The 17,987-nt window shown below is 41.9% G+C and overlaps 1 protein-coding gene across 2 annotated transcripts in view; it reads left to right on the top strand.

Annotated features, from left to right (window-relative positions):
• LOC122410473 (A disintegrin and metalloproteinase with thrombospondin motifs 10-like) overlaps positions 1–16,613 on the top strand; it is a 38,313-nt gene extending 21,700 nt beyond the window's left edge. Inside the window, exons 1-14 of one of the 2 annotated variants that reach the window (XM_043418633.1) lie at positions 9,462–9,919; positions 12,844–12,898; positions 13,132–13,367; positions 13,451–13,543; positions 13,627–13,816; positions 13,914–14,052; positions 14,119–14,266; positions 14,399–14,547; positions 14,659–14,684; positions 14,777–14,903; positions 15,008–15,142; positions 15,244–15,382; positions 15,579–15,722; positions 15,882–16,613. In XM_043418633.1, coding sequence (XP_043274568.1) covers positions 13,173–13,367; positions 13,451–13,543; positions 13,627–13,816; positions 13,914–14,052; positions 14,119–14,266; positions 14,399–14,547; positions 14,659–14,684; positions 14,777–14,903; positions 15,008–15,142; positions 15,244–15,382; positions 15,579–15,722; positions 15,882–15,917 — 1,521 coding nt within the window. In that variant the 5' untranslated portion in view covers positions 9,462–9,919; positions 12,844–12,898; positions 13,132–13,172 and the 3' untranslated portion in view covers positions 15,918–16,613. Of the gene's footprint in view, positions 1–9,461; positions 9,920–12,843; positions 12,899–13,131; positions 13,368–13,450; positions 13,544–13,626; positions 13,817–13,913; positions 14,053–14,118; positions 14,267–14,398; positions 14,548–14,658; positions 14,685–14,776; positions 14,904–15,007; positions 15,143–15,243; positions 15,383–15,578; positions 15,723–15,881 lie in introns of those variants that run through there. The other variant, XM_043418632.1, reaches the window with a different exon arrangement.
• Positions 16,614–17,987: the final 1,374 nt, after the last annotated feature.

Below are 17,987 nucleotides of genomic sequence, written 5' to 3'. Positions count from 1 at the left end.
GAAATTATTTTATTTCGTTTGTTCAACTTCAAAGTTCGTTCGATATTAAGTTTCACGCCCCCTTTTGTTTGCATAACTGCGCGCGCGCTTAGAGCTACAGATATATTCGTATGGAGGCAGAGCAGCCTTCCAATTAACTCGTTCAACCGGAAATCCTTGTCATTGCAACGTAAGTATATTATATATATAAGTATAGGAGGGTATGGAAGATAAATATAGATACAGATGAAATTATATATAGGTGTGCTCGAATTACGGGAAAGGCAATGCGAGAGGGAAATGAAATTGGAAAGCAGCCGGATGCTGCGGATGATAGAAACCGATTTCCGTTATCCTGTTCCGCGAGCGCGCAAGCTTCGTAAATATCGCAGCGTGGATAATGCATGCGTTCCATTGACAGTGCGTTTCTTTTGAATTTTTATTCGTCTCTGCGATTACTTTTCCTTGATGAGATATAAAATCTGCACGGTTGAAGTGCTATCGCAAAAGTTTTAGTGCTCGGCGAATAACTCGATTCCTCAAGTTGATATTTTCTCGAACGAATTCGATGCTTTCTGAGAATGTATAGATGTTTTCGTTCGAGCGAAAAAGTGCGAGTACAATCGCGGCTCTGACGATAAAAGGAGTCGTTTCGTTCGCGTTAAAATAACGACGACAATTAATCGTAGATTTTTATCGAGCGGAAGTCACACCCGCGATCGTTAGCAGAGAAAATTGATGGATCATCGAAAAAATGTGATTATGGAGAAAAAAAGAGTTGAAAGGTTTGGGAATTGAGATATTGTTCGCGAGGTAGGAAAAAAGAATGCACTCTCCCGTGCTGAAAGCTTGATAAATTGGTATAATTATTCTCGTGGAAGGATCGTGTCCTTTTGCTCGACGATCGCTGTCTAGGGACGTTCGCAATATCGTAAATTTCAGTGATCAGGCCATCGGCATCTGCGCACGCCAGCTAATTAGTCCCGATAAACGGTTTATATACCGTGTGTTTTGGCCCTCGAGCGACGAACCAATAACTCGAGATGCACATGCACATTTTATACAATATCCCTTGGCAAGGGAGCGCGGCGGAGCGAATGGTTTGTGGATCTCTGCTCGAATCGTACGAGAGAAAAGGGATCCGTATAATTTCACGATCGTAAGATACGTTTCGATTCTACGGCGGCGATATAACTCTTATCAATAAAAAAAAACATTTTTTAAAACCGTGAGCTGCCCTTCCGAGCTCCGATAAACATAGATTTTCAATGTGCATGAAAAAAGACGAAAACTCCGCGTCTTACCGGAGCATCGATTGTTCGTGCACTTTGCAATTATCAAGTTATGCCTCGCCATCCTTTCAACCATTCCCCTCTTCATGCCTGACAGCTACGTGAGAAATCCTTTCGACCAATCGTTTCTCATTCGTTTATAAGTATAAAAATCCGAATACCGATGTGGGTGCAAAACGTGCAAAAGTCCAACCGCCATTAATAACCATCGATAAACAGTAGGAGATTCTAATAATAGCCTTCAATCAATTAATTGATTCCGAGTCGTTCCGCTCCGCAGCCTGAGGCCTTTTCTGACAGGTTAAACTCCCTTTTCCCCCACTGCGACCATAGTTTTTCAAAGTACGAGAATTTTGAGCGACTCCCTCTCGTAAACCTCAATGTGCACTGAAAACAAAAATTTCTTCGAGTATCAAAGCATTCCTATGAACGAATTCTACCGTTTACTTTGTTTAGATAGCAAAGTTTATTAAAAAACGAAACTCTGTTGAGACGTGAATTATTAGAAATTACTCAAATTTCGTTTCCAGTGACATTTCATGAAAATTACGATATAAACTAAAGGTAAATTCAGAAATTTTGGACTCGAGGAATTTTAGCGAAGACGTTCCTGACTCGAAAGATAAAAATCGATCCAAAAACCGAAAATACACGCACGATCCCACTTCTGTAGAGTCGTCGGGGATTCTATCAGAAACTGATTTAAAAAAAAAAAGATCAAAGCGAACCGTGAATTTGCACAATGTAGACTTAGAATGGAAAATATCCAGCAACGCTCGTTCGAAAAGATCTTTATGAGGGAGAACCGCGATTTCCTTGTGCTACTGGATATCCCAAGAAATGTGCTTAATTGTACATTGAATTTTGTTATTCTCAGAGAACCTCCATAAATCGTCGTCGGTAGAAACAGGTTAAATAATCATTTGTCGTGGGAGTTCTAATTGTCGTTCGAGTCTGTTACTCGAGATGTGTAGATGGAAATCCAGGCATGTGTATATTACGAGATCGAATTTACCGGCGTGCTTTGCGGCACACCGGTAGCGCGAACCTCTACACGCTTCTCTTGCGGTGAAACGCGGCCCATTCGCCGCTTAACAACTTTCAATACGTTATTTCCCGTGCCGTCCGGGTAATTAATTCCCGCTTGATTAACGGGCGACGGCTCAGCGACGAGAATATAAGAGACGAAGGACGAGACGGCGACAAGAGGTGTGAGCGATATCACAGGGTGTGCGAAAAGTGAGCCTCGATGTCTCAAAAACAGAGAAAAAATGCCTTTGGAATGGTGAGTTAAAAAGTGCCGATTCATTCTGTTTTGTCGGTGCGACGTCAGTGGCAAGATTTCGATTTGAAATTTCGATAACGAATTTTTGTTTAAACCCAAAAATGCTGGATTTCAGGATCATTCGGAATTGGAAATCGATGATTCTGAATAAATAAGCCCGCGCATTTTCCGAAATTCCGGCGCACGAGTGAGTTAGGAGCGTTGAATCGGAGGAAAAAATGCGTGAGAAAATTTCTCGTAAAAATTCGGGGAACGATCGATCGTGGAAAAAAGCGGCGCGACTTTTGGTCCATCCTGTAGACGAGTCAAAGAACGACCGCGTTAGGATTCTCGATAGTATTATAAGCGCGCATCGAAGGTCACCCAAAAACGAAAGGGAATCTAAAGTGTCCGATAAAGATACGTTTTACGCCCTTGGAATAGTGAGAGGTGATTACAAATATAAACTGCGCGTCGGCAACCGAAAAGGCGGCACCCGCACACGGGCGAACGAACAAAGTGATAAACGTTACGCCCTTTTGTCCGTAAAACTGCGGACATTTATGCAAGTACGTGTATTTTTCGTTCAAAACTATTATGCACAGCGGTCGGGTGAGTTTTCTATGGAGGATCGCGTGTGTCGTCGTAAACGCCCTTTCGTACCGTCGCGGATTTACGAGGGACGCGGCGTCATCGATGTTCTCCCCAAGCGGCGATTATAAGACTATATAGACGAGAATGGAGCGAATATCGTCGACCTTGAGAAAATAATTATGCCTCTGGTGGATAACACTGGATGCTGCACGACGCACACGCCTACATGTGTATAAAGACGCACCGAAGGGTGCATGCGAGAGCACACCGTTCTTCGTGAATGGATCATAAATAATATATCGATCGAGAAATTCTCCAGTTTTGAAATTTCTTTAAGAGTAACCACATTCTAAATATAACAGCGAAAAAATCTTTTTCGAAGTGTCTGCGGTGTTAGAAAACGATCAATTTTCAAACCATATACTCGTAAATCATTTCGGTCATTCGCGGCTTTGTTGGAACGAACGTTTCTAAAAATTCATCTTCCTCTCTCTAAATTCTGCTCCTCATCGACTTGATTCCCTTATTTGAGAAATTCGTATACAAAAACTGCTTTTATACCTCGGGAAAAATCTTTTTGCTTTTGATTTATTATATTTTTATAATTTCGGTCAGCAATGGATCTGGGAATCGATCGAGGCGATTTCGTAGTCATTCGTAAATCTTCTCGGAAGTCTCAGTTGGTCGATATTTTCTAATGATTTGACGCGACTAGAAAAATACGGTTTAATATTCCACAAAGGAAATCCGAGAAAAAAAGTCGACGATTAATGCGTTATTCAGCCTCGTGCTGGAATCGAAGTGCGAGTTTTTAATTGTTGGAAAGTGAGAGTACACGCGTGATAGGAGAAAATAGTTGCATTGTGATATAGAAACGACAACAATAAAACATTGTCTAATGAACGAAATAGAAAACGGTGGTCGGCGCGCGCGGGTCGCTGCTTTTCGTTTCGCTCCATTTAATAATTTGCTCTAGCAGCACACGTCGCGGGAAGAATAACACGGAAATATACAAGGAAGTACGGAATGTTTCTTTGATCTTCTCTGCAACGATGAGGAAAAAAATTAAATCGAAGCTTAATGCGATTGCCGACGGTGGCATGCGCGCCGTGTCTTTCCGGAATTCCCACAGATCTGTGCGTATACGAACCTGTGGAATAATCTCCGAGAGAGGATCGTTCGTAAATCCGATTGCGGCGAGAGCGTGCTTCGATCGAGACTAACCGAACGTCACTTTTTCTCATTTGTGCGAGCGCTTGATTACGCGCTCGCACAAACGCGAAACGAACGTTCGTAAATCCCTGGTAACATCGAGAAATGTGTAATAAAATAATGGAGACCGACTTCCTTGTTCCGGTCGTGAAAACTCACACAGAAAAATGATGCTCCACATTTCCTTACGGGGACATGAAAATTCGGGGGAAGACGAAACAAAAAACAATCCTCCGCTCGCCAAACGGACTTTGAATGAAAAACTCTCTGGAATATGAAAAGAAACGAATCCTCGGTGAACAGTACTCAGGATAATTTTTTTAACAGATTATTTTGAAGTGATCTCGAACTCGAGGATGGTAATGAGCAATAATTCGAGAGGTTACCTTCCACGCGCTATTATTTCCCGAGTAATTCGAGTATCGAGAAACGAGAGGTATAAGTAAATGATTTGAAAAAATGGCAGACGAGATGGCGACGAGTAGAGCCGATTACGAATGATGAGGTGCTTTTACATACACACATTTGTATGGGTCGTTCGAGCCGAAATCCAAATTCCGTCCGATCGATGAAAACATCGGGAAATCTCTTCGTCAAACTGCTTCTCGTTGCTGCCGGTGTTTTCTCAAAGGATTGTCGAAACGGGGGGATAAAACGAAGAAGAAAATTTGCAAACTGACAGCTGCTGAGAAGCGACTGGATTTCGGCCGGAATGTCCCTTGTGCTATTTTCATGTAGGCTTTCATATCGACGAGGAGGCATGGATTATTATCGACATGCGAGTAGAGCACTTCGAATCGAGCGTATAATCATCGGTCTAGACGTCTGGTATCATCGCTCTCGTCTCGAGTCGGATACGCGGGGAGGTCAATCTGAATCATTATACACACGCGCAGCGTACTCGCGCGCAGCTGCACGCGCGCACACTCGTTCGAGTTATGCCAGTTTTTATTTTTCCATTGGTTCGAAGATGCGGTCGAGTTCACGATTGAATAACTAGATCTGAACAACGCTGAAACCGGTAGTGCACGGGGAGCATATCCAATAAAACGAATCACGCTCATAGAAACATGTCTGTGTTGTTATGCTGCGCCGAGGGAGCTTCATTATTTTCGCTTTTTATTTCGTTCAGAATCAAAAGAAGGAGCTCTCAGAGTTCGTTGGTGAAGCCAAAGTCAACTTTGCCCTCGTCTTTTCATGAAATTCCTGACGATTTTTTTCAATAAATCCATTCGCCGAAGGAATGACTAAACTAATTGAAAATGGGGACCGAAAAATCACTTTTTTTATTGAAACTCGTTGCGAAAGCGGAAAAAAAGCGTTTTCGTAGTTGTGGAAACGGAGTCGGAAAGGTTTTGAAAAGTTGGAAATTTATGACTCGAGGGGAGAGCGAAATGACGGCTGAACGATTGTATCGTCGGGAATTTCGGGCTGCAGAATCGAGCTGCGCGAGTTGGTACTCGGCGGTGCTGCGAGAGCAGGAGAAACCGAGAGGGCACGTACGAGCACTTGATGCTGCTCGGGCTTTTGTTACAGGGCGTATTAATATAATGCATAAGACCGGCGGCGACAAGATCTTTAAAGGTTAAATCGCGAAGTGCACAATACGAGAGAGAAAGATGTGCAAGTATTATCTGTAATACGAACTCGACGAGAGACAAAAGAGAATAAGAGGAGAAGTTTCAAATATAAAAAGAGCCGGAGCGAGGAGAAGAAGATGCGCGATGTTCTTTCGCGAATTGCGCCGCATGGACGACGATCTTTCTCGGTGTCTCTCCGTCCCTCTCGCGCCTCCTCGCTGGCTGCAATCGATAAATGACTTTCACCGTGTTGTGCCCTATCGTCGGGAAGCTTGCTGTTCGCGTCTCGTCTGCGAATGCATTGCTGCATCGAGACTCTCGCGCATCGATACATTCACAGAGGCACAAGCTCCGGCAAACTCCATAATTTATCTATTTGCACGAGCGACACGCTGTCATCAAATTCCGGAGTATTGCGAGATAATTCAGCGCCCGATAGAGCCGTCAATCATCGTTTTTCTCCGCGCGCACTTCTCCATCAAACGTTGTCGAACACGTGGCAATTTTAGGTTCGTCGCTTTCACAACGTACCTCGGCCATAATTCTCGGCTACCTCAGGAACCAACGAAAATTGCATGCGGAGCGTAAAACAGCCTCGCGGTCTCGAGGCATCGAAAGAGTCTTCGCGGTTATTATTGATCGGCTGCAAAAACGAGCTTTGACTTTTACGGTTTCGGATTATTCGGGGAACGATTTCACCGAAATTTCTCATCCGTTGCTTATTTTCGTGTTCTACCAGAAACCTCGCAATTCTCTTTTGCTACGAGGCCCGCGCCTCGTTTGGAGTATCTCTCGAGAGAGAGAAATTCTTATGGAAAATTCAAGAGAAAGCTGCACCGCACAAACCCCGGGGGGCATAAAAACGAACGATCCGAAGAAAGAGACAAGGTACTCAGGTTCGTTATGCTCGAACGTCAAGATGAGCGCGGATTAATGTCGCGGCTCCGCTCAAATTGCTCATTGCTGATGGACACGTGAGCAATATTCTGTCGTGCGATATCAAGCCGGTTAAATGTCACTGGGAAGTCATGAATTTCAATAGAAACGCGATCAACGAACTTCATTCTCCTGATTCGCTTTCCTAATTGAGCGTTACCATGCACCGATCGCGAGTTCATTTCTCAGTTTTTCGCTCGCAACAGCGATACGAATAGTCTCCGTATCTAAAGCCTCTGCCGGAGTATTTTCGTCCGACAAGAAGGGGAAGAAAGTTTAGGATCAAATTGGACGATCAGCGGTTGCTCGACATCACTGATGTAAACACGCTCGTCATTCGAACTTGGATTCTCCATCAACTAATTGTACGAATGGTGACACCGATATTTTTCGAATTTACAGCGAAACGTTTGCATTTTTCTCTTGCAATTATCAATGAACGGGTGATGACGAGGTCTGTGATATTGGGAGTGAATAAACAATTTTCCGGAAACAAAAGTTTCGCTGAAGTCTTCAAATATTTATTTGTATGCAACAGCAGGTTTTATCAATGAGGAAAATATTCAAAAGTTCATTGAAATACGTGCAACTTAATTTTTTCACATTTCACCAAAACTTCGTTTCCGATGTTCGGCAGCTTCGAACGAGAATCTCCGCCGAATTTGTTTACAGGCCTATTTAAACACGATTGAGCTCGCGATCATTGCACTCTTTGAAGGCAACAAATATTCGCAGTTATCCCGAGAGTCATTCAGAGGGATTAATAGTTCAAATTAATCGATCACTTTTTCAGTTATACATAAAGTGAAATTATGATGCCGATGGACGCGCGCGTGTGGGCGTTGCGTAGGACACATGCCTGCCTGCAGCCACATATATCCACGCATGGCAATGTGTGGATGGAGTAAAAATAATAGAACTTACCGGTAAAAGAAGTAAAGAGGATGGCGAGTGTCTAGCTGCGGCCTGGCGAAGGCTGAGAAAGTCCAGCAGGGGGTCCTGCGTCGCTCTGAGCTCGTCGAGGGTCCTTTTCGCCTCGCCGTAACTCTCGAGATACTCCCAGTACGCCGTCCAGAACGATCCGGGGAATAATTCACCTGTCGTACGTGTATTATCGTTATCACTTGTGAAAAATATCGAGGAAGCAGCGACGAGAAGCGGGGATGAAGAGCAGCACCTGCCATTGCTCTCGAGGATTGGAAACACTTGGTTTTCGTGGACAAAATAAAAAACGCAGTTGGAGCACTCGAGTGACGAGAGATAAAAAAACCCGGTTGAGGGAATACATTTTTTTAGAAAAATCCTCGCGGGCTCGTGAGATGGAAGGTGAAAGAAGAGTGGGACGAAAATCGTCGTCTGGCACGAGTGAAGCTCCGACGTTTCAAATATTTCAGCATCGAGAAAACATCAAAATAACTGAACGGGTGCTAGTGATCGATGGGCCAGAGGATCGAGGACGAGCAATAGATAAGTGAGAAAAAACATGGAACTCACTCGATTTGAAACCAGCAGCATCCCAATTTTCCAAGCTCTTCTGAATCTGAAACAGGATAAAAAGGAAAAAAATCAGTTCGGTAGTTTCACGCTGCTAAATCACACACCTGCCTCACCCGCTGGACGCGTGTTATTGGATTATTTTCCCCGAGTCACTTTATCGGTGCTTAATAGAGAAGCGGGGGGAAAAAATGAGAAGAAAAGATAGAAGGAGCGGAGCGCGTATGTCACGACGTGCGGGTCTTGCGGGGCCTTTCTTTCTCGTTCCTGACCTAAGCCTCGAAGAATCCTTTTGTTATACGAGCGCGCACTTTACGAAGCCCTCACGTGAAAAGCGACGCCCAGATGCTCCTCGCCACATGAATGATCCTCGTTTGCCCGTTAGGAAAAAACGTTTTCGTTTAAGGCCCCCGGTGACGGTGAAGAAAAATTCATAGCCGAGGATGCAACGACGATCGCATGGGAAGCCGATGAAACGATTAACCCCTGAAAGTCATCGACGAGCCTTTGATGCACCAGTCAAAAAAACAATCTACAAAACAATATTCGGGAAATCATCGTAAAAAACTACCATCAGAATTACTCGAAATCATTCGTTCTGCAAAGACTACTGAAAAACATTGAAATCAGCATCCATGGTACGAAGCAAAGAAAAATAGTACAAGAGGAATGTACGAAAGACATGAACACAATAAACTCAAACGAAAAAAAAATAAAAAAATAAAAAAATAAATGAAAAACAATTTTCTCGCCAAAGGCTCGACTTCAAAGAGCTCGCTCGTAAACCCAATTCGAATGGTATACAATGGAGTTTTTCTCGCTAAACTAATTTTTATCCTGCAACTGTAATGTCGGTGCTATAAATAGTAAACTGTAAATACGCACGTACACACGAGTGTGAAAGATTCCCAATCTTTCTTGCTCGTTACGACTCTATGGTAATCTACATGGGCGAATGCTTGGATTTACAACGCGTGGGCCAGCTTTATAGATATGCATACATATCTATAGAAACATCGTAGTAGATACAATGTAGTATGTCGAAGTAACGACGAAAGGGCGAGGGAGAGAGGGGAAGGGGGTATTCGATGCCACGCCTATAAAAGCGTGCTCTAGAAAATCCGAGGACGATATACAGAGATAAATTTCCACGGGGTACAACGAAAAGGGCCAAGCTCTTGCAACCGCGAGCTTGGACCCTGCTGAGTTACGCCCTTGTGGCTGGCAACGTTTGACGAACGTGTGTACAGTACAGAAACATGCGTATAGTACAAGCTGTATAATGCAGAGCAATCTTGGCTCGAACGAGGGAGAGAGAAAGAGGAAAAGAGCGAGAGGGAGAGAGAAAAGGATCGTTGCTCTTGTCTGAGCCACACGGTCAGTAACCCCTTGGGCAGAACCGCGGCTTATTGCCCGAGACCTTCTTTCGATTTAGACGACGACGACGACGACAACGAGCGACTCGAGGAGAGCGCATAAATATGCTTAAGGAGAAAGGAATTAAAAAATGATGGTTAAGCATCGAGCTGATTGGGAGTTACGAAAGTCGCGCACGAATAGTTCGTCAGGTGAGACTGACTTTTTTATTCAATGTTCCTCCTCTCGTCGATGAAACACACCACGAGAGTCCTCTTAGCCAGAAAACAATTCCGCCCTCTGTCGGCCTCGATATAACCGTATTCGTGTTAACTAAATGAAAGCATCCTCCAAACGGTGCGCGCTCGTAAATCGCGATTCATGCTTATTCAAACTCGACCGAATCACGACCGGAAATGAAATCTTGTACGTCAATGTAAAACGAAAATGCAGCGGGTCGGGCCGAGCTCATCGAGCACTCCTCAAACGAACGCTTCCTGCGCACACTCCTCAGAATTTTTCGTCCGCACGTACTGCATCCGACTCATAAAACTATTCACCAGGAAACATCTTTAATGCTGCTTTTCAAGATCATTCAAAGTTAAGATAAGTTTTTCATTCGAACTCAAAGAAACGAGGCAATCGATCGGTTTCTTGTCGAAATTGCAAAAACGTAAGCGAAATGGGCGTCGAATTTGCGAGTAATCGTTGCGACGTTCCGAAAAGCTTTGTTATTATGCAGCAAAACATTTGAAATTTCATATCTTTTTACGAATCCATATGAATCTATGCGGATGCTGCGGCGAATCGGGAACGACCCAATCGAACGAACGGTATGCAGTACCTCGTTGCCATATTATACGAATATAAGATTTGAATGGATAATGTATACAGACTTTTGTATTCAACGCTATTGCTGCAAGGTGCGCACAACTCCGTAATCATCGATAACGGAAATTAGTCATAAATAAAACGCTCTAACGCTTTTTCTCTCTCTCTCTCTCTCTTTTTCTCTCGATTACGATTCGCAGCGATCGCAGCCTAACACTTGATTTCGAGTTCTCTTCTATATACTTTGTACACATGTATATGAATAAATACGTGCGCACACACAAACGTCGAGAATCCGGGGACCTAGAGGCGCCCGGCACGTATACAGAGAGGCGATGCAGCGAAACATGGGTCGGGCACGCGCGATATTCCGAAGGGTAGTAAATTATAATCGAGAAGCACCTTCGCCACGAAGTAGGCGGTTTAATATTCCGTTCGACCAGGTGTACCCGCTTCAATACCTATACAAACATCTTGTTTTCAGGTCAGATCAGATTAAGACGCGTTTTATTCAAATGTACGAGGATTATCATTGTTTCGATGCAGAGACTCTCGACATTAGAATTATCAGATTCTTCGCTGTAGGAATGAAAATTTGCGATTTTTTCGAATTAGCGACGCCGATGCTGCGCCATTGGATGAATCATTAGAATTCGATGAACATTCCTTCGCGTCTTTACTCGCATTCACTTTCCCATTGTTCTGTGTGTATACTGCCTCTTGAAAAATCACTAAACGCATAAAATGGAGGGCAAAGATGGCGATTTGTCATCGGTGCATTCCCTTCGTGAATAAGTACACTCAGGGCGTTCCCTCCAAGAACGGCGATCGTTGCGAATTATGCGAAATTTTTGCTCCACCGATACGAAATTATGCCAAATTCTTTATTTTTGTACACAGCAAGAAAGACGATTCAAGAAAGAAATCTCATAAATCTTCCTACGCATTCAATTATAACCTAAAAAGAATGAACTGCACACGTTAGAAACTTTTTTTTCTCGAAGATTTGTCGAGTTGACACAGAAAGGGCCATAGACAAGATACTAAACTCCGTCTTCACAAAAGACCGAGGTGGGGGAACGCTGATGCACCCACGGGGTGTCCCCATAAAGGATATTAACTATCAATTCTTTTTTTTCCTCATGCGCACAAGAGATGGAAAGGGGTAGCACAAAGGTGCAGCAAAAGGGAAGTGATTAACGACCGAGAGCCTGCTATTATGCTTAGAAGATAATTTATTTAATATGTATCCTGAAATACAGAAGGATACCGGGCCGAGTGTGATCCTGGCTCGGCTCAGCTATCCGAAAAAGCATCCGTTGAATCCTCGGACCTCGATATATACGACGAAACCTTTCGTGGGTCATTAATCACGTTTTTACGATGCCCAAAATTGATATTGATACTAATAATCGATTCAGTTCGTTAGCATGCATAGAATACGACACGATGGTGGGAGACGTTTTGCCCAAAATCTGTAATTTTCTCTCGTGTTCGATGAAAAGTATCGAACTGTTTAGAGCCTCGACGAAAATCACTCAAAAATTGCCTCAGCCCCGACATACTAATTTTTCATTGCTTTTTCAATCGATTTTGAAACTCGTGACTCTTCAAATTATTCCGTAGCTTTCGTGTACGTACGGAATTGCGACGCGAGTACGATGAATCGCGATAAAAACAAATTTATCTTTGTCGTTAAGCAATGACGAAGGAAATACAGGTTTTGACATCGAACGAGCACACAGTTTTGGAGGATTATTTAACTTTTAGAAATATTTCATGATATAATTTCCTATTTTTATCCAATGAAATATCGAGTTAGCGCATTTTCATACAATTGGCATTTAAAAGTGTCGCTCATGAAAAGTTAACGAGTCAAAAAAAGAATAAATTCATCCTTAAAAAATCATATAATTCTCAATAACCATCGCGATACACGGTCAAAAGCGATATTCTATGAAATACTGTTGGGTACGTCAGCTTGAACAAACAACTCGTGACACATAAGATTGAAAACAAGCCATATTTGTTACCGCACAGACAGAATCGTATATAAAGGTGCCCCTGCACATCGAATTTTCATTCAGTTGCGATATTGAATTTTTTGAACATCCCACAAAAATCATGTATCGTCGGGAGATCGTTATTGTTTGTCTGGTCATTGCCCACCCTTTTTTATGCAACGCAAAGGTGATAAAGCTTCAACAATTTACTTCTTTCGTAACATGAAAAAAAGTATTAGCCGATCGATTAATTGAGTTTCATGGAGAACGCACCAAAGATTCTCAAGTCATTTTATTTGCAGGGAAGCCTGACTACTGATTGGATTCTGGAATACTTGGACGTAGATCCACAAACTGGTGAATATTTCAATTCCGTCGAAATTATTACGCATAAATAATGTAAATTGTGTTGCTCTTCGTCTTCGATAAAAAAAAATAATCATCAAACTCTCCGGAGTCGAACCCTTATAAATACAGAGAAGCAGGAAACGGGAGCTCGATAACGCTACAAAAATGGGAGATGCAAAAATCTGATTTCTCACTTTCAGGCGAATAGCAGCGGAAAATAATGACAATTTTTTAATCAACAGTAATCGGGCACGAGCTTATAGACATTGAACTACCGAAACATATGCAAAAGCGATCTATCAACTCATCCAACAAATTCGGAGGAGGAGGGCACATGAGAATTCGAGCTTTCGATAAAGATATAAATATGTGGCTTGATCCTCGAGATTCTTTGTTTGCCTCCGTAGACACACCCGTCTACTTAGCGTACAGAAACTATTCAATGACCGGGAACGTCGCGTATGTTCTTCAAGACGGCGTAAGTCTTTGATGAGCGCCTCAAAGGCTGGATAATCAATCCACACGTAAAGTACTAAAAAAATGAATTCTATTGCTATTCAGATGATGACTAAAGTTGGACAACTCTATGAAAACCCTGAACATTTGGCTTCGTTGGTCATCAGGTCGGACGGAAAAACTAACGAGACCATAGTTGTACGTGCAGTTTCAGCATTCACAACAATTTCATATTCATACAAAACAACTGGTCAATGATGTAATACAAATTTTCAAAACAGACTGGCAATATCGTATCGCGAGAAAACAATGCAACTATTGTCATCAAACCTTTACCATCTAGCATCGTTGAAAAACGTTTGAGAAAGCGTCGCTCGATCGATGGAAACGACGACAGTAGTGATTTCGATTCGAAACGACACGTTGCATTGATGATCAAAGATTACTTCCCCAATGATTACATCAACGAGGGTGAATATCCATACTTTCTGACAGGAAAACAACTGTTGATGATGGAATTATGAATAATTTAAAAAAGAGAAAAAATAACGAAAAGTGCATGTGACAGGTCATGAGAAGATCGATATCCAGGGAGACTCTATACGAAAGCTACGTTCCATCGACGACAGCGAAATGGTTGACTACACCGGTTCCATCTATCCGAAAATATTCTTACAGTTTGATAACACTTATACCAAACACATACGGTAAGTACGATAAAGGTGCGACAGAAGTTGATATTCCACGAGGTGCTGATCCAACTTTCCGCCAAGGTTTTCGTCTTTGGATTCAAAAGAGGAGTCCAAACTGTTGAGCTTACTGGAATACGTTCTCGCCTTTTGGAATGGCGTGGATCTGTCTTATCGCCATCTCGAAAATCCGGGAATCAGAATACACATAGCCGGAATAGCCATAGCGACGGTGAGTTGAAAAATCAATTTTTCGATGCCAAACGAATTAATGGGATTGAGCACTTGAAACGGTGCAAAAGAATATTCTATTGTGCTCGCAACGTTCCATTTGTCTTTCGATAAAACTTTGAAAAATTTACAGGATTTGTGGGCAACCCCACCCATCCAGAAAAACCACCTTGGATTTTCCTTCGATCAGGATGACGCTCTCGATGATGCGACAACCTTTTTTTATGCTATTGACAACCAAATTCCTTATAGAACGTACGACGTTGCTATCATAATGACTAAGTACGTACGGCGGTCTTTGATAGTTGGAAATATTTATACGAAATTCTAAGTTTCAAGTTCCCAGTAAGATTTCGTTCCGTTTAACAACCTCGTTCGAACCTCATTTCACAGGCTGCGATTTCGGTACTTTGGGCTCGGTAAGGATATCCGATTCCGATAATTTTGAACGTTAACCGAATTCCATCGTTTCACTGTTAACTAACGCAACGTCCAACCGAATTGTTTTCAGGCACATCGCTCTTCAGCGGTGCTTGCAAGGTTAATACAACTGCGTCAACGAAGGACGGAGTGGCCCTGGTCCTTGATAATGGTGCATTCCGCGGTATCGACATCGCCGTTCACGAACTTGCACACACGTAAGATCCAACGGACCGAAAAAAGTGGCAACTGGTAGAAAACTGTCCTCGTTAAAATCTGAACTTGATCAATGCTTTTTCTTGTCTCATGATTCCTTTGGTAGTTTGGGTTTACACCACGATAACGCGACCACCGACCCGGACTGCGACGACTACATCATGAGAGCTAGTCCCAACCCTACGAGGAATTCGGCAACATTTTCACGTTGCTCATTAGCTCGGTTCAATGAAATTTTGGGGCAAGTTTCAACCCGAGCAAGCACTTGCAACTTAACCAGCGTCCAACGTCAAGAATCACTTTCATAGCTCGGAACGAATCTTTACGGCTTTTTTGTTACAGGAATGGTTCGCTGTCATGCATGTATGATCCACCGACACAAAGAAACTCGAATTTACCCAAAGTGATGCCTGGAAAAATGAAAACGCTTGATGAACAGTGTCAAGCTTACGGCTATGCGGGCGCTTGCCCCACGTCTACGGTGAAACTTTCGTTTCTATTAAATCCAGCTTTAGTCATACAAATTCGAAAAATTCACGTTTTTTGACCGCTTTTGTGAGGCGTGAATATATTTGATAGTTTTGACAAACTTGTCCAATTCGTGAGCAGCATTGTAGTAAATGTTTCAAACAAGTTAACAATGCTTTTGAAAATGAATAGATTATTTGACCTTCTAGGACGACATCTGCGTCAGATTGAATTGCATCAGTAAAACTTTAAATAATTCTCAAGGCAAAACTGTAAAAGGCGTTTGCTATCCACTTGAGCATGGAGCAGCACCAGGAACACCCTGTGGAAATGGTACCAACGAAAAGCCTCGAGTGAGTATATGAGACAATTTGCAGAAAAAGTTTCAAATTATTCTCAGATCGGAGGAAGCTCATAATTTTTCTCGAAAACTCACTCACGTCGAAGGAACAAAAAGAAACTTGAATTTATTCTTCTCCATTACGAAAAATCACTCGTTCTCATTTTTGCAGTTCTGTCTTCAAAAACAATGCGTCAGCTTGGACTAGCTGCATCCATCGGACGATTCACCGTGAGCGAACTCGATCATATTACCAACAATCTCGTCTATTTTGTCATGAGCCACGATTTTCAAAAATACCAACTCGTCAAAGCTGCGAGTTTTTACTTTGAACGAATATGTAATCCACGATGATATGATGATTAAAAACCTTCGGAGCACGAGACACTTTCAATTTTTCTGTTAATTAGCCAAAGAAAATTTGGAAAAATCATAAGAACCGGATGGATTTGTGGATACAATTTGTAAAAATTTTTAATCAAATTATTCGAAGTGACATAAGGTTGAAAATTCAACTCGAACATCATACTTTTTTTTCATTTCATCAGCATTATTCGACAAAAATTCAACATTTCATTTTAACCCAACAACACCTGATCGATCTTTCAATAAATCACGAGCTCATGAGAGAACGAGGAGGGGCATTCGTTCAAAGTTTATTTCTACCTTTTGTTAAAAGTTGTAAAATAATCGTCGATTGAGCCCTTTATTTCGGATAATACAACATGAAATAACAAATAGTTCATTTTTATTGTAAAAGAGTACTCGCCATCTGCGCCAACGTGTCAAATATATTTCAATAGGCATTGAAACACATTCGAGCATGTTTACGATCCAAATCCTTATCGAGTTCACCGACTCGAGCAAACCATTCGCGTGGCACGAAAGATTCAAATGAAGCCATTTGTTACCGCACTGTTTTTTAAGACAAAACTAAGAAAGGAAATACGGAGTTGATTTTTGAAAAAATTTGAACCATTGAAATAGAGTTTTTTAAAAAAATCTAAACCGACAAACTCATTCGATTTGTGCCAACGAGCGTTGAAAGAACACTAAAAAAATTGAATACGTGAACTTTTCAATGAACTCGAAAAAAAACTTGTACGTGCCCGAATGAAAAAAATTTTTGAACAGATGATAGTCCGACTGTTGAAAAATGTAATCCCGTGAGCGTTTTTGCACTTCGACTTTTCAAAAATTTTTATTTCATCCACGAATGTATTTTAAACTTTTTAGAGACAACAGTTCCTTAGTAATCGACGCAAATTTGAACCAGTGTCGTGCCTACGATTTAATTATTTCAATTAACGTCCTTTGTGTTATTTTGACAACTTGATTATTTCGAGCTGTATCGTGGAATAACTAGCTACGAACTAGCTATTGACTCATGACTAGCGTATACGCGCCATTAGCGGTACGCTCCCGTAGAAAGCGAAACACTTGATCAGGCTTATTCGAATGTAAATTCGAAGAACGTAAGTAGATTTTCAGAGTTCATTTATTTTCAATAAATTTTGACAGCATTTGTTCAAATACGTGAAGATACGAATTCTCATCTACGCCTATTACTACACAAATAATTCATGACAGATAGCACACCTAAGCCATATGGCTGATAAAACCGAGTTCGCTATACCAGAAGAATTTTTTCTTCACCTTGCTCGTGCACCGAATTTCGATAAAAATCATAACGAAACACGAGTGAAGTAGCTGCATTCCGAATCTTTGGTAAACCTTCATTCCAAAATCATAACTTCAGTAGTTTTGAGATTTTTTTCCCTGGCCGTTGAGTGCCCTCCAGAAAAGTAGACAAAGTTCCTCGGTAATATCGTACTCATGTGCAAGGTGATTCCCGCGCGATTGCCATGGCAATACCTTTATCTCGAAAAAAATAAAACGAGTCGTACGTTACCTCTATAGCTAAATCCAAAATGAAACGTGCTCTAATGAGGGAAGCAATTGTACAAATAAGAGCCCTACTATTCGTAAAAATACAGACGTCTTTGAAACACGTCTTTATACAATACAAATGATTATTTGACGCGGGATAAACGGGGAATTCATGAGGTTGAATTACGAAAGAGGGGAAAGCAATCAGATAACTGTCACATTGTTGGGTTGTCGTTTGATCGAATTTTTTCTTCAGTCAGTCTCATCGAAATCTCCGAGAGGATGTTCCACGACTTTAAATTTCAATGAATCTCTCTTCGAATACCATGTATTGTCATGAAATTGTGATTTTTTGCCTGGCCATTGTGCACCCTTTACTGTGCTACGG

This window comes from Venturia canescens, chromosome 5 (genome assembly GCF_019457755.1).
Source record: "Venturia canescens isolate UGA chromosome 5, ASM1945775v1, whole genome shotgun sequence".
Lineage (NCBI taxonomy): Eukaryota > Metazoa > Arthropoda > Insecta > Hymenoptera > Ichneumonidae > Venturia > Venturia canescens.
The sequence above is the reverse complement of the archived record's forward strand: the minus strand, read 5'-3'. Positions and strand labels throughout refer to the sequence as shown.